This window comes from Corvus cornix, chromosome 3, assembly GCF_000738735.6.
Source record: "Corvus cornix cornix isolate S_Up_H32 chromosome 3, ASM73873v5, whole genome shotgun sequence".
Classification (NCBI taxonomy): Eukaryota; Metazoa; Chordata; class Aves; order Passeriformes; family Corvidae; genus Corvus; species Corvus cornix.
In genome coordinates this window covers 30,035,496-30,057,145 of record NC_047056.1, presented here as the reverse complement: position 1 = coordinate 30,057,145, position 21,650 = coordinate 30,035,496, and the positions used below count along the sequence as shown (strand labels likewise).

The following is a 21,650-nucleotide window of genomic DNA, read 5'->3' as shown; positions in this document are numbered from 1 at the left end:
CTGGAGAGATGCTGCAATGTGAAAATTCAGTTTAGTCAAAGCTACCCCCCAGACTGTTTTCTGGTGTTTGTGAGTATTAAGAACCAGCTTTTTTGTGTGTGTTCCTCAGAGTACTGAACCAGTTCAGTCAAAACGGCCTTTTCTGGCTTAAGCAATGCTAGGATTTTTTGACTTTCCTTTTCAAGGCTGACTTGATGATATTCTGTAGCAAGATTGTGGCTGTACTGATGTACTGCAAGTTTTGTTGACATTATCAGAATAGGTGTAAAGACCATGCAGCCTCCAAACAGGCGACGTTGCATGGGCATATCTTCCTACTGATGTAGAAAATGTATTCAAAGTGCTCATGCTGAGCCACTCACATTATGTGGTGCTCAGAGTTGATTTATGTTTTCTGTTAAGGAAAACTGTCACTCACTGCCTTCAGCAGACCTTAAAAGGGGCAATTTTGCACATTATTGAATTTTCTAAATCTTGTCTAAATATTTGTAAAATACAGCAATAAATAACCACATGCAGCAGCTGCTCTGAAAGGCAAGATTTCTGTGCCTTGGGCAGGCATTTGCTGGAGCAGCCAGGGGTATCTTTCATGCTGTTTGCCATAGCTCTGTCACCATGCAGCAGGCTGTAAATTTCATTTGTGATTTAACTACTTCCCTAGCTGTGAAGAATAACTGGAAATAAATGTGGTCAGGGCTGGGAATTTGAGGCAGTCCTGTGAACATAGCAATTGGAATAAAGGACTGAAGCCTGCAAGACTTGGTTGTACACTGGCTTCTTCTTTCCTTACATGTGCAAGTATAAACTCCTTTAGCATGCAATTACTGTTTTCAAAAGTAAGCTATTGAAAAATATTTTGTCTAGATTACAAATACAATTAAAGGCAAGCTCTTGTTCTTAGACTGTGCCTAAAAACCTGATACTTAAACATTTTTGCTTCTGTCTGCAATTAAGTTTGTGAGCAAAACAGTCAGCCTTCAGTCCTTTTTTTTTCCATTCAGCTGTAGCAATTCAAGGTGAAAATTCAGTGTTTTCACTTTACTGGATTGATAAGCAAAGGCAGAAACATCTCAGTAGCATTTTTTTCGTGCGACAAATTCTCCATTCATGGCTCTGAGGCTATTAGTTGCCAAGCATCTTCTAAGTGGTGCTGAGCAAACTGTAGGGCTAGATCCCAAGCACAATAGATATTGGTGTATTTATCAGTGTGGCAATCACAGAAAGCACAGATGGGCAAGAAATCACATAGACATCTACCGATTTTATTTTCTGGATGCTTCAATAGTCATGACACCTTAATTGACCTGTAATGGTTTTTTTATTGCACATACTTGTATAAATTTAAAGGTAGCTAAAATTGATTTGTGCCACAGGAAGTAGATTAACCCACACAGAAATGTGGGTTAATGTTAAGAATGTTTCTCAGCCTCTGTTATTACAAATAACCTTTTTAATTGCGTCTGCATCTACTGCAGCTAGTGAGAAAATCAGAACTCCACTTCCAGCCACACCTGTTAGCCCATCAGTCTTGAGGTGTTCAATTAAAATTAATTTCAAAGGCTCCATGAAGCTGGCTCCCAGTCATGTGTACCAATTAAGAAGTTCTGTTACTCAGATTCTGGCTCAGGTACACTGACTGCACACAGTCTGCACGCCTTTTTTCTCCGATACCTAAATACAATTGAATTGGAGGCTGTAGAGCTGCTGGTGGTAATAATATGCTTTTTGTATGCATTAAACTGAAATTGAAAGAAAAATGAAATCCCCAGCCCTCCTCAGACTGGCAGTCCCTGCAAGGGAACGTGGAATTGCCACACCAAGCTGCTACGCTTTCCTCTCCAGTACGTGAGCACCTGTGGGTGTCTGGTTGTAGCATGGATCCCTCCCACGTGCTGCATGGTTTGCTCTTTTCTCTTAGACTGTCCCACTACAAGGCTGGGGAGGGTTTCAGCTGCACCAGCATCACCCATGCTGATCTTTCATAGGCCTGTTACAAAGCCTTAGGGAAAATTGTGCGTATGTATGTTTTGGCAGAACAGATTTGGAGATGAAGAGAAAGCTTTTTTTTGGGAAGGAACCTCTGTTTTATGTAGTGCTGTGTTTTGTGGTTTGTTTCACAGTCTGTGTAGCTGAGAAACCTGCTGGCTTTCCTGGTGACTGTTGCTTTTGAGTAATGCTGAGCAGGAGGCTAACAGAGTTATTTTATAGAAATATTAAGAACGCTGTCACTGCAGCAGCAAGTGAAGTGGCACATGAGCACTGCCCTAACACCTGGGCCATTGTGCACAGACAGGGCCCATCAGGCAGTGGTGGTGGCTGGCTGTGGCCACTGGGGGACCAAAAGGAACTAGATGTACAAACCCTCAGTGTAAGAGTCACTTCAAACCAGTGATCCCGAACTGGGGCTGCCATGACTTTTCTTGTCATTTTTCTCCCATATTGCTCAAAGAGACAGGAATTTAAAAAGCCAAAATGAGACTCATGTGGAAAATGAAGTATTATATTGCTGCAGCATGCTACTCGCTTGGCAGAGGGCTTAGGTCAGCAAAAGTTAGGAACTGCTGCTCCCGTGTTTGATGTTACTTGCTTATAATTTTTTAACTCCCTGTGGGCCTGAAACCTTGTGCATATGCAGTGAAGGAGCTGGTGTTTGAAGATGCAGTTGCTTTCCCCTGGTTGAAATTAGTAACTCCTTTTTGAAAATAAGGACAGATAAAATAGATGACTGATCTCAGTACTGATATGAGAATAATGATGTAAGTAATGGGATAATGAGCTAACAAGCAATTAAATAAGATGATCTGACATTGGAGACTAAGAATAATAAAAAATAGTGCAGGACAAGGAGGCTAGGAATGACAGCAGAAAGATTGGACTCAAACAGATTCCCCCCCTTCTCCTTTCAGCCAAATGACAAATTTGACCTTGGTTTTAATGGAGTGAATCTTCACAATTAATGGATGAGAATTCATAGCAAATTGTGGAGGAGAGCTAGCCATTAGTGGGCAAGAAAGGCCAGTGAATAGTGTCCAGTTGGATTATGATAGCTGCAATAGTACAAAGCATTCAGTGTTTCTAAGAAGCAGATGCATCTGTTTCCATGTCAGCATGATGTGCTTTCCTAGGATCTAGTCCTTAATATTGTTTTCCATCTGCATTGCTGGAACAGAATGAAAAGCGAGAGATTTTAGTAATGTACTGAAACTTTTCCTTCATCTCCTTTTTGTCCTCTTACTAGTTGCTGGACCAGAAACTATAACATGAATTACTGGCTGATCATCAGACTGCCCATTCTCATCGCCATCGGGGTGAGTCTGAGACACATACTGTGTCCCTGAGAACAGCACAGTATGGTACAAAGATGCACACTTGGCCATTGTGCATGTCCAAAGGCTAATAACCTTTGAGGCTGTTGACATTTTCATTCAGAGATGTGATGTTATGAAACCGAGTTGGTTTCTGTCACTGAAATTCCAGACTAGCATTTTGTTTCTTTAATTTGGCCACATGCCGTGATGTTGTAGTGGCAGGACATGATAACAGAACAGCATGGTGCAGCAGGGCTGTTAACTCTTCATGAACAGAAGGTGTGAAAGGTAGTTCAGGGAGACCAACGATACTATCTCAGGTACTGGGCTATGAAAGAGCCACAAAATTTGTGGCATTGTGTAGAAATGCCCTGTTCTGCAGGCACAAGACTGTATCAGGCTCAGACCTCCAGACAAGGCAAATGGGCCAGCCCACACCTTTAATGTGTCTCACTCCAGAGAGTAAGTAGGGTCCCCTGCTTTGTGTAATGAAGTGCTTGTGTTTTCAAGGGTGGCTTGTGCATTCACAGTATGTAATTAGATCACAGTTCCTTAGAAAGGAGTTGAGTTCTGTAGTAAATTCTGCAGCTGCTGCATAGCAGGATGCACAGAGACTACACATGCATACACAAACCAGCCTTTTTGAGTACTTACGCACATGTGTTTATTGGTGGTGATACAAATTCTTTTTTCACTTCTCCAGGTAAATTTCCTCATCTTCATCAGAGTTATATGCATCATCATCTCCAAACTGCAGGCTAATTTGATGTGCAAAACTGACATAAAATGCAGGTATGTCATAAGGTGGTCTGACACTTTTCGTGCTCATCAGAATAAAAGCAGCCAAGGACATACATGAATGGAATGGGTTGACAAAGGTGGTTAAAGATCACAGCCCCTGAGTAATGCACAGGTGTGGTGTCACACTTGGGTGTAACTGCTTGGACAGTGAGTTCACAGAAAAGCCTCAGGGAAGCCAGGGCAGGTATTTCACCTGTGTTATAAACAGAAGGCTTGATGTCTGTCACGTTAGTCTTCCATTAGATGAATGGATGAATATTAATTAAGCAGATACTTTTAAAATACTTGCAGCATATGCAAGTACTGAATGTTAGAGTCCTTGAAATCACTCAGAGGAGGGCAGCAAAGCTGATGTAAGGGCTGGAAGGAACATCCTGTGAGGAGTGGCTGAGGACTTTTGACTTGTCTAGTTTGGAGCAAAGGGCTCTCGGGGATGACCACATTGCCTTCTACAACTCCCTGAGGAGTAGAAGTGGAGAGGGAGGTACTCAGCTCTTCTCCCTGGTATCCAGTGATAGGATGTGTGGGAATGGTTCAAAGCTGTACCAGGGGAGGTTCAGATTGCACATCAGGAAGCATTTCTTTACTGAGAGTATGGTAAAACCCTGGAACAGACTTCCTAGAGAGGTGGCCAATGCCCCAAGCCTGACAGTGTTGAAGAGGCATTTGGACAGTGCCCTCAAGAACGTGCTTTAAGTTTTGGACAGGTGGTTGTTGTAGGTTCCTCCCAACTGAAATATCTTATCTTTCTCTAATTTGAACAAAATAATATGAACTGATAGAAATAAAAGCTTTCACTTCAAGGAAGACGAGGTGGGATCATTTTGAGTTTTGCTTCTTGTTCTTCTTGCCAGTAGTTACTGGGACAAACTTTTAATCTTAAATGCATGAGATGTTTCAAGGGAAATGTTAGGGCTATCACAGAAATACTCAGTTTTTGGTTTGCAGGCTTCAGTCTATCCGTGTCTGAATTCTTCCAGTTATTTAATCACCTTGCTAAGATTCATGGTTGCATCCTTCATTTCTGCATCTTGACTGTTATATTGCAGTCTGCAAAACAATGTAGGAATAACAAGTTAGCTCTTGAAGTGTAGAGCTATGTGCTGTGGTAGCTGGACTGCTGCTGGCACTGGACTTAGCTACTTTGACATTGGGTGTTTCAATGCTACAGCCTTCTAAACTAGAGGCAGCATGTATTTTCATGTGTTTTTATCAGCGTAGAGTTGCTGTGTATGTTACCTGCCTTCTTTACCTCACATGAAATTTTGGAAATCCTAATGTGTCTTGAGAGTTTAAAACAAAGATGAGGACCTAGGTCTGAGCTGGAGGCTTTTATTCCAAGCCCACTTGTAGAGAAAATGGAGTATTTTCAGAGGGTCACAGTGAAAAGACAAGGGCAGAGGTCACAAGTTACAGCAAGAGAAATTCCACTTGCATGTCAGGTGAAAATAAATTAATGGTCAGAGTGGTCTGATGCTGGAGGAGAGGCCCAGAGGGGCTTTGGAGGACCTTGGAGATACTCAGAACTTGGCTGGACACAGCCTTGAGTAACCTGCTGTGAACTGGAGTTGGGCCAGGGACTTCCAGAGGTGCCTTCCAACCTGAGTGATTGCATTATTCAGAATAGCAGCCAATAGCCCTCAGGATCTACAAAGGTCTGACAGCCCTGCTAACTGAGTGATTTTGTGTCTACTGACTTGTCTCAAAACAGATTGCTGTGAGATGTTGGCAAGTTCTGTGGCCCAGGAAGCTCCCACATGATCCTCATGCATCTTTCACTAACCTGTTAGGTGGCTGGCATGTATGTCTATCTAAAAAGAGTTAAGGATCGTTCTTGTGAATTTTTTCCTGTGGTTGTGTACCTTGAACTCTCTCACGGGTGAAAAATAATTTATTTCAGGTTGGTTTGTCTTTCATCCTTTGCTAGCTGTGTCTTTGAACTTGCCATCACTCATTTCAAGACAGTTTGATTGCTTTGACAAAGTGTTCTGCAGTTACAAATAGTTACAATGGTTAGAGGATTTAACACGCCGTAGAGGTGGGAAGGAATAGCAAGTACTCTTCCCTTTGCCAAGATATTTTTTAAATATTCCAGCTATTGATAGATTATGTCTTTCAGGTCATCAAGAAGGTAGGTTTTGGTTGTCTTTCTCAATTACAGGTGGAGAAAAAAATACAGGGGAAAGACATTGCAGGTACAAGAAAGCACATGGTTTCTTACTGAGTTGGGAATATTTTCCAGGTGAAATGCAGCTAGTAGCTGGATACAGAGCTTTGCTCTCACCAAGAAATGGTCTGCAGTGAAGTGGTAGGGGAGGTTAAAACTTGTGGGAACTTACTAAGGTCATTTTGAGGAGGTTTTCATCCTGCAGCCTCTGGAGGAGGACCCTGCGTCATTGACTTGCCAAAGTTGAAGCTGTGTCAGAAACAGAATGCAGGAACAGTGGCTCCCAGTGATCATTTGGATCGACAGTGGTCTATTCAGTGGCACTGTGTTCTTTAATTTCTTTGTGATCTTAGGTTGGCCAAGTCTACGCTGACTCTGATCCCACTGCTGGGGACCCACGAGGTCATCTTTGCCTTTATTACTGACGAGCATGCCAGAGGGATGCTGCGCTTCGTGAAGCTTTTTACTGAGCTCTCCTTTGCTTCATTCCAGGTAGCACTCACAGTGTGCCCATGGGCGTAAGATATTTCTTAACTGCTATTTGGGGACCTGCTTTCTCTCTCATTCATTGCATGCTCCCTGTTCCTTATATTTCTCAGGTTAGCACTAGATGTTACAGGATTATGACAGTGGAAAGGAAGGTGTAAGGACTAATTTTTAACAGCCAACTTGACTACAATAAACTGGTATTCCTGTCCACATATTAATATTTACTTCCTATGGCTCACCTCAGGGCAATAAGAAAATTGTCTGTGATTTCCTGTAATTGTATAATGGCATTGCTGAAAGCACATTTTGTGCTTTCTCCAGTGTTTTTGATAGTCCTTGGAAAATCTGTGCTGTGAGAGGTAGCTGTCTCCAGCTGTAACTGCATGTGAGGAGGGCATAGGCTTATTGTGATTTTTATTTAACTATTGCCTTAGGTAAGGCCATTTCAAATGAGTCTCCTTGTGTAAGGAAATCATTATTCTTTTAGTTTCCCTGCACAGTCACTCATTCCCCATTTATCAAGCGCAGAGCTGTATTTAAGACTGCTGTGAATTGCTCATTTATGAAGCGTTTATGACTTGAAACCAGGTAAGGAAGAAGGGGAAAGAAATCACTAGACAAAAATAACAGATTGAAGAAAACAGCAACTCCTTTTTCCTAATACCATGTACTTTGAGACACAGTTTGGTTAAACCTCCACTCTGCCATCAGAGCTGACAGGGATCAAAGATTCTCCACCTTTCAGTCTTATCATGGACATGCCAGTGTGAAGCCTCTAGCCCTCTGCAAGTGAGTCTGGCAAAGTGAGGAAACTGCTCTGCTCACTGTTCTTCTGGTTTTTGTTGATTTCAGGGGCTGATGGTTGCAATTCTTTACTGTTTCATCAATAATGAGGTAAGAGAGAGACTATTTGTTCCAATTTGCCTTATCAGCATACACCATAGGAAAAGGAAATTGAAAATGGTCTTGAACTGCTAAATTGTCCTTGTTCAGGACATTTTTTTTACAGATCCTTCCTTGCACAGCTCCATGGGATAACTCATCAGACAAATGTGTTTGGAGGGAATTCAGGTAGCGTAATTTAGGGTCACTATTTGTAGACGAGGAATCTCACAAATAGTGTTGCTTGCAATTGTGTAGGTTGCACTGGTGGGATTCTTTAATTAAGAATTATAGCTACTCTTCTTAATCTGTTTTATAGTGCTTCTTATTTGCTTGTTTTTGTGAATGTGGGAGTGGAGCCCATTTTATTACATGAACTTAGCTCAGCTGGCTGGTGAAGTTCGAGAATCCTTGTGGCTGTTGCTGTACAGTTTGGTTTCATTTAGTTTCCCTTTAGCCCAACTGCTTGAAGACATTATCACTCTCTCATTAAAACTGAACTTCACAGTGGTAAATTCAACAGGCCCAGAAGAATGTACCTTTGGCTTTGAGTTAATTGATTGCAAGTACCATCTTCTGTGGCTTGTGCTGAATCCCAGCCCTGTAGAGGGAAAGGGTATTGTTCTGTTTCAGTATTGCAGGAAACTCTCATGTTACCTTCTAAGTGATTGTTATTCATTCATTCAGCAGCCAGGTTTGTAAGGGAAGCAAACACTACTCATGTGGCAGTACATTATTAAATTAAATGCACATCAGTATGTTTTACACTCACACTAAATCTACTTTTAACGATGACATGGTAATTCAAGATCACTTATTGAGAGACAGGCCTCATCGAGGAATTGGAATCAGTAGAAAAATGTGCTATTTGTGTCATTATGGCCAGCCTGGAGTCAACAGAAAAGCAGCAGGCACCCTGAACTAAGCCTTGCAGGAGTCAGCTCACTTTTGTAGCTTGTGGGTAAGATTTTATTGAAGTGAATCTGTTAATTGTACTGCTTACAAAATCAGAGCTGAGTAGCAGCAGGCTTTGCTGTTGTGAATGAATGTCACTTGCTGCGTGTCGTGAATTGGAAGAACATTGCTTCAAATTCCTTGTATGGCTTTACAGGTGTACTTCAATCCTGAGATGCAGCACTGTCTGCTGGTGGATCATGTATTTCTTTTGATTCACCTTGGCATTTGCTCATACATCCCCTGTGCATCTGCAGCCGGGCCTCTCGTGTGTAATGCTCAATAACTTCCTTCACATGGTATAAGGACAAAGTTACGTCATAACCCAGACTTTATTACAAGGCCTCAAACAGGCAGGCTTGTTTCATTTGAGGGAGCTTACTGTGTAATAGCCTACCTTTGTTTCTAAGAGATCCTCCAAATCTCTTGTTACTATAATTCTCTTGCCTTTGTAATATAGTTCATAAAATATAACCACAGTGTGCTCAGCTTCACTGACAGACAATCTAGGATGAATTATTTTGCTTGTTCGAACTCTTGTTAAAAGAGAGGCGTAGGATTTTGTCAAGCCTGGTCATCAGCATCCGTAAAATAAATCTACGTAAAGAGTTTGATTAAGTGAAGTCTGTTATAAACTATATGAGAACTCTTTCCTAGACTAAATGAGAAACTGTCTTCTGACACACTGTGTGTGTCCAAAGATTATACTTGTTTGCAGTGTGGTCTACATTTTATTTTTGTCTGTGACTCATTGACTCTTTTTCCTTAACCATACAGAATGAAAATTCTTTGCAAGTCCTAGTGCCCAGATCAAGACTAGAAGTGAAGATAGAAGCAATATTAATGTCCTTTTCTAATATCTACTTCTGAAAAAAAAACAGAATATGTCTTATTTCACCTGAAAGATTCTGGATTTGCTCTGAAGCCAACAGTCGGATCTCATGAAGAACATTGTTACCACCAATGTTCTTTGCAAAATGAGCTTGGCTTAATATGACTGGTTTTTCTGCTGTTAGTACTGCTTTCTATAAGAAATATTTTAAACCACAGAGATGCTGCCTTTTTCCACCAGTTAGTTCAGGATGGTTCAGGTTTCATTCTCTGTAGTCTTGGTTCTCCTTTTTGCCTTCTTGCTATTGCAGTGGAAGTATGATTCACTATCATCTACTTTAAAGAATCTGTCCTGATATCAGGACTCCTGAGTTCTTGAAGTACTGCTCAATCCTCCCTTTTGCTTTTAATTTTTTTCATTCTCTACAGAAACTATTAATTAAATTCTTCCATCAGCTCCACTCCATCCCATTTTAGACCTACTTTCCTTTCACTATGATTTGGTGAGATTTTTTTGGCAAAATTTAGGAGGCTTTTATAATCAGATTCCAGATTGATTGCCACACTGTCAACTTTCTTCCCCATTAGCTGCATAAAGCTCAATCAGCAGCTTTCTGTGAGAGGTCTTCTCCAACTTTTAATCTCCATGACCATCTTTTTCAAGTTCTCTGACCTCTTCCCTTTCTCTTTTAAAATACTCTACATAAAAATTTTTCGTCTTCCCCTTTCTCACATGTCATGGTTTAACCTCAGCCAGCACTGTGCAGCCACTTGCTCATTCCCTCTTGGTGGGATGGAGATGAGAATTCAGTTCGTTTACTACTTCCCACTGGCAGGGAGGTGTCTTCCCAGCTTCTTGCACATCTCCAGCCTGCCAACTGTCAGGGTGGGATGAGAAGCAGAAGAGGCCTTGGCACTGTGCAAGCCCTGCCTAGCAATAACAAAAGCATCTCTGCATTACCAACACTGTTTCCAGCACAAATGCAAAACACAGCCCCATACTAGCTACTGTGAAGAAAATTAGCTCTACCCCAGCCAAAATCAGCACATCATGGGAGCTTTGTTTTTGGTATCCTTTTTCCTGTATAGCTTATTTCTGGAGAATCTTATCAACACAGGGAAGTTACTAGGATAATTATTTTGCTGAAAGATCAGTAGATCTGCTTCTGTGCTCAGGAACTGCCTCTGCAAAATAAATCTTAACCTATTCCCTTGCTTATACATTCAAAGCCATCTAGGCAAAAGCTCAGTTCAACCCAGACAGCAGAGCTTCTCCCTATTCCTCTTCCTAACCCATGGAGAGAAAACTGGTATTACACCATTCAGATCTGTTCCTAAGACAGACAGATTCCTGCAGTCTTTTGTTCAGGTCTTCCATGCACTTTATCTCAATCTTGCAGGCTATCTGTATAATAGCTCAAGCCTGTCATGTCCAGCTGGAGTAAAGACTCATTTCCTCCCTTTGACTGACCTGAAGGTACCTATTTCTATTGCTCATTGACTTATTCTGTCAGTCACTACATTCATGCTTTCATTCAGGATTTGCCAGTAAATGCCTGCAACAGCTTTTTTCCAGTGCCACCTTACTGTTTTCCATGCCCACAAAAGATGCCAAATACTGGAGTGGTAATACAGTCAATTCTTTTCCTGCAGGCACTATGGTTCCTGCATTTCTGCCTTTGGCTGCCCATTCTCCCTCATTCTTCTATGCCAGGCGATCCCAGACACACAGTCTTTCTCTGGTGTCTTTATGCACCTTTTGGCACAACAGACCCCCCTTTACCATGGTAAAATACAAGCTTCTGTCTCAGCATCTTTGCTTCTGACCCATGAGGTGAGGTGGAGGTCAGATTCTGGATTCTGACAGATTCTCAGAAACACAGAGATGCAGCTGGTTCCACCAAGACAGTGTTCAATACAAGGGCTGTAGCCCAGAGTTGAAAAGCGCTGCTAGAGGTACCCACCAGGGGAAGACAATTAGTTTTTTAAGGCTTTGCTCTTTTTTTAGGACTGCCTCTCAAATTCAGTATTTCACAGAGAACAAGCAAAGAAAGCAGACACACAGCAGCTTGTTTCCTAGGAAGTTTCCCTCAGAATATGAAGGTTTCAGCAGCCTGGGCATGATGACAAACCTGTGTTGAAACTGCCATCAACCTACTTAGTCTCTTGGTGGTCAGTGCAAAATCCTAAAATAAAAGAAAAAGCATCTCTCCAGAGAAGGCTCCCTTAAGTAACCCACATACAGTGAACTTATTTCCAGGCAGAAGTACACACCATAATGAACTGATTACTGTGGTTGCACTCCTGCCTTTTATCTGGAGTAACAAGCGTGCAATTTTATGTCCTCTGCCTTATGTGTTAAAAGCTAATGGTGTTCTTAATTCAGTCAAGTGGCAAAAACTTTGCCCTTGGAACAGGGAAATCTAAATTCTGTTTGTTTTAGCAGTTACAAAATCTGGGATAAACTTCCAGACAAGTGCAGAGGTTACACAGTTCAACCCAGAACCTGTGACTAGATGAGCATACATTGTTGCTTTAAGAAAAGCTAGTATCTGGAATGAGATACTGTAATTGCTGTTTAAAAAGGGGGAATAAGTACAGTCTTTAATCTGTTTAATTGTTGTTTTCAATTCTGAATAAACATTTGGTTTTGTATGAAATAAAAAGAACCGACATAAATACTCAAAGAACAAAAATAATCCAGGACATATTAATGTTTAAATCAAACCAGAAATTAGAACTCTTAAGAATACTTGTTGTGCAATAGTGAGCAGGAAGCCAGTCTTTTCAGGTGTTTCATGGCTGATAAGCAAATTCAGCTTAATTGTTAGTTCTGGTAGGGCATAGAGTATGATCAGTATTGAGGTGAATACAATTTAGAGCAAAATAATGAAGGTAAGATTTTCTGGTGCATAAAAGAGCTTTTTTTCTACAAGTAAAAATGAATGTAATCATTATTTTAAATGTGGAATGGCCTACAATGGATTAATGAGATAATTGGATAATTGGAAGCAATAATATTGCAGCTTTAAGGTACTTCCAGCTTTTCTCAGTAGTGTGGTATCCTTCCTTGCTTTTTTCTGATGGAGTCATTTAAAGAGCTGATCAGTTCTACAGTCATTCCTTTTTTTCCTTCTTTGCTTCTGTTAGGTTCAGATGGAGTTTCGGAAGAGCTGGGAGCGCTGGAGATTGGAACATTTGTATGTCCAGAGAGACAGCAGTATGAAACCTCTGAAGTGTCCAGCCAACAGCATCAGTAGTGGGGGCACAGTAGGCAGCAGTGTCTATGCTGCCACTTGTCAGGCCACATTCAGCTGAGACCTCTGCAGGTGAATCAGACTGAAACAATGAACTGTATAATATACCTGAGAACCCTTAAATACCCAAGTAAGTGGCTTAAGTTTGCCATCTCCAGCGAGAAACTTAAGCATATGCTGCTCATTGCCTGCAGGCTGTTGGACAGAGGTGTTGTAGGGAAAGCAATCTGCTAATGTAATCAACACATCAGAGGAAAAATTGATCATGTCTAAAGTAAGTTAAAAGAGTTTCTTCCTATTTGCACACAAGGCCTCCGGGGGTCCAAAACTTAAGCGTAGCATTGATCCAGTCTGAAACCACAGGGTCAATGGCTTATTACTGTTGAGTGGGCGAGCTGAGTGATCGACTGATTAAATTACAAGGATATAGAATATGATTATTGCCAAAAAATACATTCAGACTTTTCTGGGGATAGGGTAAGGTGCCATCACCATTTTAGGAAAAAAATAATTTAGTGAGACACAACTTGTGTTTCAGGGAAGAATTAGTTTTGTAGCAGGAGTTTCCCAAAGTCAAAGTTGAAAATATGCTAACGTTTTTTCTGGGTAGGTGAAGAACAGCATCCTGAAGGTCTATCAATATACAGCGCGTAGTGTAGGGAAAACTTCTGAATACTATCTTTAACCTTCACTTAAAAAGAATATAAAAACCCAAACAAAACAAAAATGAAGTATCTGCTGGGAGCGTCTTCTGCTAGGAATAGGTGCACGTTATCTCTGTTGACATGGATGGAAATGTCCCCTGCATGCACAGGCTTTTCATTGTCAGTGCTACTCTGCCCGCCTGGTGGGCACAGAGGCGTTCACAGGGATGGGATGATGACTGGTGTTTCAAGAGAACATTTCTTGTCTGAGCTTTACTCTGCTTCTTGTGGGTGCAAACACACAGAAAAAAAGTCAGCTTGTGGCCTCTGCTGGTCTTAGCAGACCTCTCCTCATTGAAAAGATCCGGTAGTTGGCAGTGTGGACTGACTTTTGTTTCCCCTCCGGCCTTGGTCCTTCTCTCCTGTGACACAAGGTACCCACGCACGTGGAGGGGGAGGCGGCCCTTGCAGAGGGCGCGGGTTCAGCACCAAGGACAGCTCCCGCCCCCCTGCCCGGGGTGGGCTGCCATCCTCCAGAGCCTGCCTGCCTGCTTCCCAAAAGCAGCATTCCAAAAAAAACCCAAACAAAACCAACATCTCCAAACAAGAAATCCTGAACTCCATGAGCTTTTTTCCGCCTGTTTAAAACAACAAGGGCTCGTGCAATGACTGCATCTGCACTGTGTAGTGTGTTCCCTCCCTGATGGTGACAAGAATTGCTGGGGAAAAGCAGAAGTACCTTTAAGAAGCAGGAGGTGGTCCATTGCATCACTTAATAAAAGCTTTAGACATCTTTACTCTGCTCTGACTTGGGCTCTTTTTACAGCAGAGGCAAAGTGCCAGAGACTAGCTCTGAGAATCTCTCTGTTCACAGATTTCTTGTAGTAAGTAAGCAACTTCCGTGGCATAGCAGTTACAACTACTCAGCAGAAACAACCCCCCCTATTTTCAAGTCTCTTTGCACTTGCATTCACAACCCCTATTGCCAAGAAAGTGGACTGGATATTCTGGGATGTAACTCAGCATCTTTCCTGCCTGAAGCTAGATTGCTTTGCATGGGATTATTTAATCATTGCATTAGAATCCTAATTGCCAACAGCATGGATTAGTTTTGCAATCATAAGGTTAGAATTGAATTAGAGACAATGTGTTACCTTCTTCTGCTATGATGCTTGTAATTGAGCTCCAGGGAGAAAGACATGTTTGCAGAAATCCACCACAGTTCTCAGGCCAGCTTATGTGTCTTCAGCATGCTGGCTTCTCTGCAGGCTTCTTCCAGGCCTTCCCTCCCTAACATCGGTTGCAGAACTGACTTCGGAATGAAGCACTTCAGGTTCTTCTGTAAATTTAATAACTAGCTTCTGTGTTGTGTGACCATCAATACAATAGTTGTCTATGCAGATGTTAACTGCTGTCATACAATTTAATTAATTAGCTTCCTGTGTGTAGAGAGTATGCTTGTTATTTCTATCTAACATCTACCCTGAAGTGCTTAGAACAGGAAAAAAAGTACTGAAGATAGTCACTGACAGGTGAGAGGGCAGCGTGGTGACAGATGCAATTTACAGCTGTGGGATAATGTACATTGGTGGGAATAATTTCACTCATTAATATTCACAAGTGGATGCTGGTTTTCTTGGGCCCTGCTTAGGTGTGTGCAAAGCTGGGAAAAAAAGTTTCTGCTGCTTGCGTAGCTGTTGGCACGATGATAGTTTTGCTATGACAGTAGGAAGTTACAGAAGTGTTTTACCTCACTGCTGTGCTGGACAAACAAGTGTGTGTAATAAATGAAAGAGGACAGACATGGGAATAGAGAGCACTCCCATGTGTGGTAACAAACCTGTACTTAGTTGCTGTCACAAACAAGATTCAACAGCTTGATGTGCATTTGAGTTAGTAGGCTGTTCTTGTCCCTCCTACTCATTTGTGAACTGAGGGCTTTGGGCCCACAAGAATAATGCCAGTTAACTTACCTTGGTGACTTCTGCTTTGTTAGAATACAAGAGAAAAGTAAGGTAAGAAAGTGAGGTCTTAGCCAAGCAGAGGGTTGCAGAGGAAATTTTTTCCCCCTCTAATTAGGCTCTTGCTTGTTCAAACTTTTTAAAATCCCCTCTCAAAACAACTCAGTGGAAGTAATTACCACCAAGCAGAATTACGGTATTCGTGTATTTAGAGATTGAGCAAGGCCTCAATGCCAATTTCTCCATCATACTTTATCTACTTCAGTAAAACCTTTTACAAGCCTTTGTTATTCATGCCATCTCTATTTCAAAATGTATAATGTACATTTCTTTGAATAGCATGAAATAAGCAAACCAACACAAAGCACTGGAACAGATGAACTGTGTCAATTTTTATTTCTTGTGCCTTTTGGCTTCATGCTCACTTTTTGTGGTAACTTGTTTCATGAAGCATTAAATAGAAGAGGCTATAAATCCACCTGGACAGAATGCAACTAGAGTTTATAGTTAGTAAAAACTTTATTTCCAGCATTGCTGCTATGAATTTTTATAATTTCATGGATCTTACCTTGTATTTAATATTTATTTGCATGTATTTCCTTGTTTTAAAAAATACCCACAGAATTGAACTGTACAAGATCTCAGATTATCAACTCCCCATAAACATTATGCTGATGTTTATTTTTATTGTTGTGAATAAAGTTTCAACTCACAAAACTCCATTGCTTACAGGTGTTTTGAGTATCATCTGACTACTTCTTACCCTGTAATTAGAATATTTTTTAAGAATGGAAAGATTCCCGGTCTGTGGTTCTTCCAAGGAAACAGAGCTTTGTATGTGCAAGTCTGTGTCCACTACCAAGAGGCCTTTGACCTTGCTGAGCCTTCGTTAATAAAATCCAAAATGCAGCATGTTAAAAAATCAAAAGGAAACCAGTAAGAACAGTGAAAACTCTGAGGGGTTTTTACTGGAGAATGAGAGAATATGTGCAAATGACAAAATTCTGTGTTTGCCTTTAAATAGCAGCATTTGGAATTTTTACAACAGCCCACAACAGAAACTGTGAGAGTGCTGTGGGGAGCTACTGAGAGGTGCTTAGCAGTGTTAACATACTGTATGTGCTTTAATCTATTACTCTCTTACTAGTCCAGTTAAATTCAAAGTGCCACTTTCTTTTGTTTCTACAACAAATGATGAAATTTGTGGTGAGTAATGCCTTAACAATGTGTTTAACTGTTAAATTAGAAAAGACATAATGGAACAGTATTTGAAAGACCAATTTGTGACTTTTCTTCTCAACGCTGTCCTCAGAGACACAAGTTCTAGCAGTTTCTCTTCAAAATGATGACTTAATGATTTCATAGAATCATAAAATTTGTTATGGCTTGAAAAGACCTTTAAGATCATCAAGTCCAACTGTCTGTATAGCATCACCACCATGTTCAACACTAAAATATGTTCTCAAGTGCCACATCCATGTGTTTTTTACGTCCTTTGAGCAGTGATGACTCCCACTTTGCTGGGCAGGTCTGGCTTAATGCAGTGATGTACCTACTAAAAACAGCAGTAGATCATAAAAGTACACCTGCCATGAGTAAGTCTTTTTTGGCTTACAAATTGTGAAAACTGTAATGTGAAGCAAAATTACAAGGAGAGGTTTGGGTTAGATGAAAGACACCACTGCACCTCCAAGCAGCAGCCTATTTTACGTATATGGTTATTGCTTCATGTCTCTTCTTCAGAACGAGGGTTCCAGCCGGTGCAGGGGAGAGCAGCAGAGGGCCCTTCTACTGCAGGTGTCGAACAGCAGCCGCTCCATGACCTGTGGCAAAGCTCTCGGGAGCTCCAGCTGACAACACGCTGGCAGCCGCAGCTGTGACAAGTCCGTGCCTCTCGGCGCCGCTCCACAGCGGCCGCAACAGCTGCCCGGCCCCAGGAAACGAGACCAGAGCGCAGGCTTTACTAGGGCTTTATTCGGGACCGGCCGGGGGCGCCGGGCAGCAGTAAGGCTCAGGCGGTTTTTTGTATAGGAACAGACCCCGTTTCCTCCCCCCAAGCCCCGGCCCTTCCTCGGGGCGGCGGCAGCGGGTCCGGCCCGGCGGCTGTCCCGGCCCAGCACAGCGCGGTCCCCGCCGGGCCGGGCGCTACGTGCCCGCGGCGGGCCGGTAGTGCAGCTCCCGCTCCAGCTGCTCGGCCGTCAGCGTTCCGGCGATAGCGGCGCAGCCGGGGTTGAAGACGGAGTAGGCGCTGAGCTCGCCGGGCCGCCGCTCGGCGGGGCCGCGGGTGCCGGCGTACATCCAGTAGAGCAGGGAGAGGACGAAGTAGGGTAGCCCGAGCTCCAGCTCCGCGAACAGCGCCAGCAGCACGGTCCACAGCAGCACCTTCAGCAGCAGCGGGCGCGCCCACAGCGGAGCCGGCGCCGCGCCGGGACGGACCTGCGGAGGCGGCAGGAGACGCGGCGTCAGGCACCGGCCGGCCGCCGCAGCCCCCGCCCCGCCCGCCTCGGCGCTCACCTGAGCGCCGCCCGGGCCCACCGCGGCTGCCCGCGGTCCCTCGGCGGCCTCCGGAGCCGCGGCCTTTCCCGGCGGCTCAGCGGGGCGCGGAGCGGCGGCGGCGCTGCCGCGGGCGGCGCGGAACTGGGCGAGGCGGCGCTCCACGGCCGCCGCCATGGCCGAGCCGCGCCTGCGCAAGGCCCGTGAGGGCGCGGGGAGGAGGCGGGGCCGGGGCGCGGGGCGCTGGGAGCGGGGCTGGGGTCCCGCCGTGGGGAGCCAAAGCTGGCGGCCGGCCCATCCTCGCCGTCCGGGATGGAGAGCAGAGCCGGCGATTCGCTCTGGAGAAAAGCTGTAATTCACCAGAGGCCTCTCGTGTTTTGTTTTCACACAACTAATCAGGTTGGAAAAGGCGTCTGAATTATAGTCTAGCCTTGACCAAACATCCAAATTGTCAAATAGATTATGGCATTAAATGCCATGTCCAGTCATTTACTGAACACCTCCAGAGATGGTGACTCCACCACCTCCCTGGGCAGGCCATTCCAATGTCTAGTGAGCCCTTCTGTGAAGAAATTCCTCCAACCATCCAACCTAAACCTCCGCACAGCCTGAAGCTGCATCCGCTTGTCCTGTCGCTGGCTGCCTGGGAGAAGAGGCTGACCACTACCTGGCTACAACCTCCCCCAAGCCTCCTCTTCTCTGGGCTAAGCAATCCTAGTGACTAATGTCGGCACCAAAGAGAAGAGGGGAGGGAGACAATAAAGCGTGGAGTGGGCAAAGCCTGGGGCCGGGGAATGAGGTGTTCATAGCCAGGCTGACCAGCGACATTTGCATTGGGCTTTCGAGCAGAGGTTTTAGCAGAGTGCTGGGCAGCTGGGGCAGGGCAGCGTGCAGGAGGAGGAGAGCACCGCACTGGGCTTGGCCATTCATCATGTGGTGCCAGGAGCCAGGGTTCGCCCTGTGCCATCCTCTGCTGGCCCTGCAGAAAAGCCTGTGGTGGGCTCCCTCCAACACAGGCCCATGGGCCTTGCCAGCATCCATCCCACATTTGCTTTAAATCAAATAATAAAATTGGGGAAACTAGCTCTATCACATTATGTTTCAGCTATCAGCACTGCCAAGAAATAAAAATTTATTTACAGATTCTGTCTCTTAGCCTCAGGAGTAAAATATCTATCACTCTCCAGCAGTACGAGTCAGCAATGAGCCATCATTTCATCCTGCAGTGCTGTTTCCAGTTACTTACAGCCTTCTCAGAAGTGACCTTTGGGGCTGAATGTCTCATGCATGTGTCAGCTCAGAAGTGAATATGAGAAGTCTAATAAAAATCAATTTGGGTGTTCTTAAGTTATCTTAATGTGGAAAAAAATGTGGTTTTTCCCAGCTAAATAATTTTTCCAATGCCTATTTTATGCTCGGTTACAAAATGACTTTCTTTTTAACCTCCCAACTTTGCAGAGAGTGCCACAATGAATAAAATTTTTCTCTTTATTTGTGGAAATTTGATTTTGAAATAACAGTCAAAAATGTTTTAAGATAGCCTGCACAGGACATTATTTTATTTAGATTTTTTTTCTTCTTGTTGTTCTACTTTTCATGGAAACAGCTCCTTGTTCTGTAGACTTCATTAGTCAAACTAATAGTTACATGTGACTAATATGTAAAATATCACCTTTGCAAGCTGCACCCAGCGATTCCCATGTTGTCAGATTTTACTCAAGATTTCCCAGGTTTAGTATGTGTTTGCTATTATCCATCCAAATAGCTATTTTATGGCTATTTTATAGAGCTACCTATATTGCCACGTGTTGTTAGGAAACGCACAGAAGAGTGCCATGAATCATGCCTTTGAAGCTTAAGAGCACTCCAGTAACTTCATCTGTGAGTGTTACACTGCAGATAAATACCTAAACAAATTTGTATCCATAAAGTCTTAAAGTACTTCAATATATCCTGTTTAAAACAAACAGCTTTTGTATAGACATTTCATTTTGTTTGTTTGTTTGTTTAACAAACCATATGAACAATTTGTTCCCTACTCCAGTGCCTACAAAAGTTCTTGGCAGTTCACCAAAGCTTAATCTTTGGATCCTCAGCCTGTGGTTGGGAGGGCAGAGGGGACATGGAGAGGCTGAAGAACACATCTATGGGACTTTAATCACTTCATGCCTTTCTCTATCTATGAGAAAAACAAATTTAATATAGTGAGTTTGTAGGTGTGAGACTGTGAGTCAAGTCTTTCTCCCCTTGTGCCTTAGCCAACGATTAATCAAAAATGTTGGGTGCTATGGATAGATCTCTAAAGCTGCATTCTTTATAAAGGAAGTTCTGGAACTGCCCTTCTACTTTTAGGAGGCAGCATTAAGATCACCTTAAAATTTATTTTTTTTTAATTTGTTTCTTACTAAATCATAATACAAAGCAGCTCACATGTGTATTTCTCTCTGCCAAGAAGAAAACCTTTGTTCTTTATAAACTTCCACTTCAGCGATTTTGAAACCTTTTCCTCTATCCCAGCAATCAACTTTTTGTTGTGTTTTAATATTTATGACAGAGAAGAATCATTGCATTCTGTTCTCAGCCAAGTATCATCAGCTTAAGGAGCTAAGGTTCCAAGCCATTAGGAGCTTTGTCTATGGCACTCTATCAGCAAGAAAACTGAAGGAGGTGAAAGAATTGACAGAACAAGAAAGCTGTCAAAGCCATGCCCAAAGTACAGTTGATTTTATATTTTTGGGGTGGTCACTGCAGAGTTTTTCCTAATTAATTTTCAAACATGTCCACTCTTTCACGCCCCTTAAGGAAGGAAGAGAAGTGGAAACCAATTAGATGAAGTATTTTTACATGACAGATGGCATTAGCAGTATTTGTGGCAAAATGCCAACCCCGCTGAGTTAACCTAAGCATTGATAGCAACATTCAGATCCTGTGGCACCCTTTGCATGTACCTGGCTTGTCACCAGGTCTTGGTGTCAGCCAAGTGTCCTTGCTCAATAGTAGAGGCTCGGGCCTTGCCCAGTGGTTTGGAGTGTTGTTGCTTGCTTCCTTCAGCTGCAGATACCTGTTCATGTCTGCCAGCTTTTTCAGATATCAACAGTAATCAAGTCACATTAATTCTCTTGATGGATTAATCTAATTCATTGTCACGAGCTCTCTTCTTCATGAGATAAGCGTTCACACTCACACTGACTTGCTAAGTGCCATAAATGCAGACAGAAGGGCAACCCATTATTAGTATAATGACCTAGCTTAATTAGTTCAATGGAGCTGAGGGAGCATTAGCTCTAGTTGTTGAGGTCTTGCAGAACATGTATAAAATAGATTGAAGTGCACAGATTCATATTTGTCTAATTCCATAGAGAGCTTTCTGCATATCCGTTTACTAATCAGTTCTAAACTACAGAGAAGAGCTGCTTCCTTTGTTAAAAAAGGTCATTAATTTTCCTTCCTAAAATAGCAGCATCAGGGTACTTTGCCATTAGACATAAAGAAAATTTTTTCTGTCTTTTTATTGAACTCGTTTAGTTTCTGAATTGCAAATTTTCGTGTCTGGGTGGTTTTGAAACGTGTGCATTTGTGTATTCAGCAGTGCATGCTAAAAGGTTCTGAGACCCTAGCATTTATGTTTCTGCTTTATATGCTGAAGGGCTCTATATTGAAACATATTTCAAATTGGACAAAGGAGAGTTATTAATATTTCTGTCACAACTCTGAAATGTTCCTCTTCATTTAATGAGAAACTTCTGTTTGAGGGAAAACAGAGAAAAGAATCACTCACTAGTTCAATGTCAGCAGTAAATGTCAGATACTTACTGAAATCATTGTAACAGGAAAGCAAGATGAGCTATTTTACTGCTTTTGGA

At 42.7% G+C, this 21,650-nt stretch overlaps 2 protein-coding genes across 2 annotated transcripts in view; one reads left to right on the top strand and one right to left on the bottom strand.

Annotated features, from left to right (window-relative positions):
- GLP1R (glucagon like peptide 1 receptor) overlaps positions 1 to 16,014 on the top strand; it is an 81,821-nt gene extending 65,807 nt beyond the window's left edge. The window contains exons 9-13 of the mRNA XM_039569725.1: positions 3,239 to 3,308; positions 4,012 to 4,100; positions 6,630 to 6,768; positions 7,618 to 7,659; positions 12,583 to 16,014. Coding sequence (XP_039425659.1) covers positions 3,239 to 3,308; positions 4,012 to 4,100; positions 6,630 to 6,768; positions 7,618 to 7,659; positions 12,583 to 12,750 — 508 coding nt within the window. The 3' untranslated portion in view covers positions 12,751 to 16,014. The remainder of the gene's footprint in view (positions 1 to 3,238; positions 3,309 to 4,011; positions 4,101 to 6,629; positions 6,769 to 7,617; positions 7,660 to 12,582) is intronic.
- Positions 16,015 to 16,235: 221 nt separating this feature from the next.
- SAYSD1 (SAYSVFN motif domain containing 1) lies at positions 16,236 to 20,856 on the bottom strand. The gene is made up of 3 exons (XM_039567989.1): positions 20,849 to 20,856; positions 17,809 to 18,178; positions 16,236 to 17,730 (listed from the first exon to the last, which is right to left on the bottom strand). The coding sequence occupies exons 1-3, from the start codon at positions 20,854 to 20,856 to the stop codon at positions 17,440 to 17,442; spliced, it is 669 nt and encodes a 222-aa protein (XP_039423923.1). The 3' UTR covers positions 16,236 to 17,439.
- Positions 20,857 to 21,650: the final 794 nt, after the last annotated feature.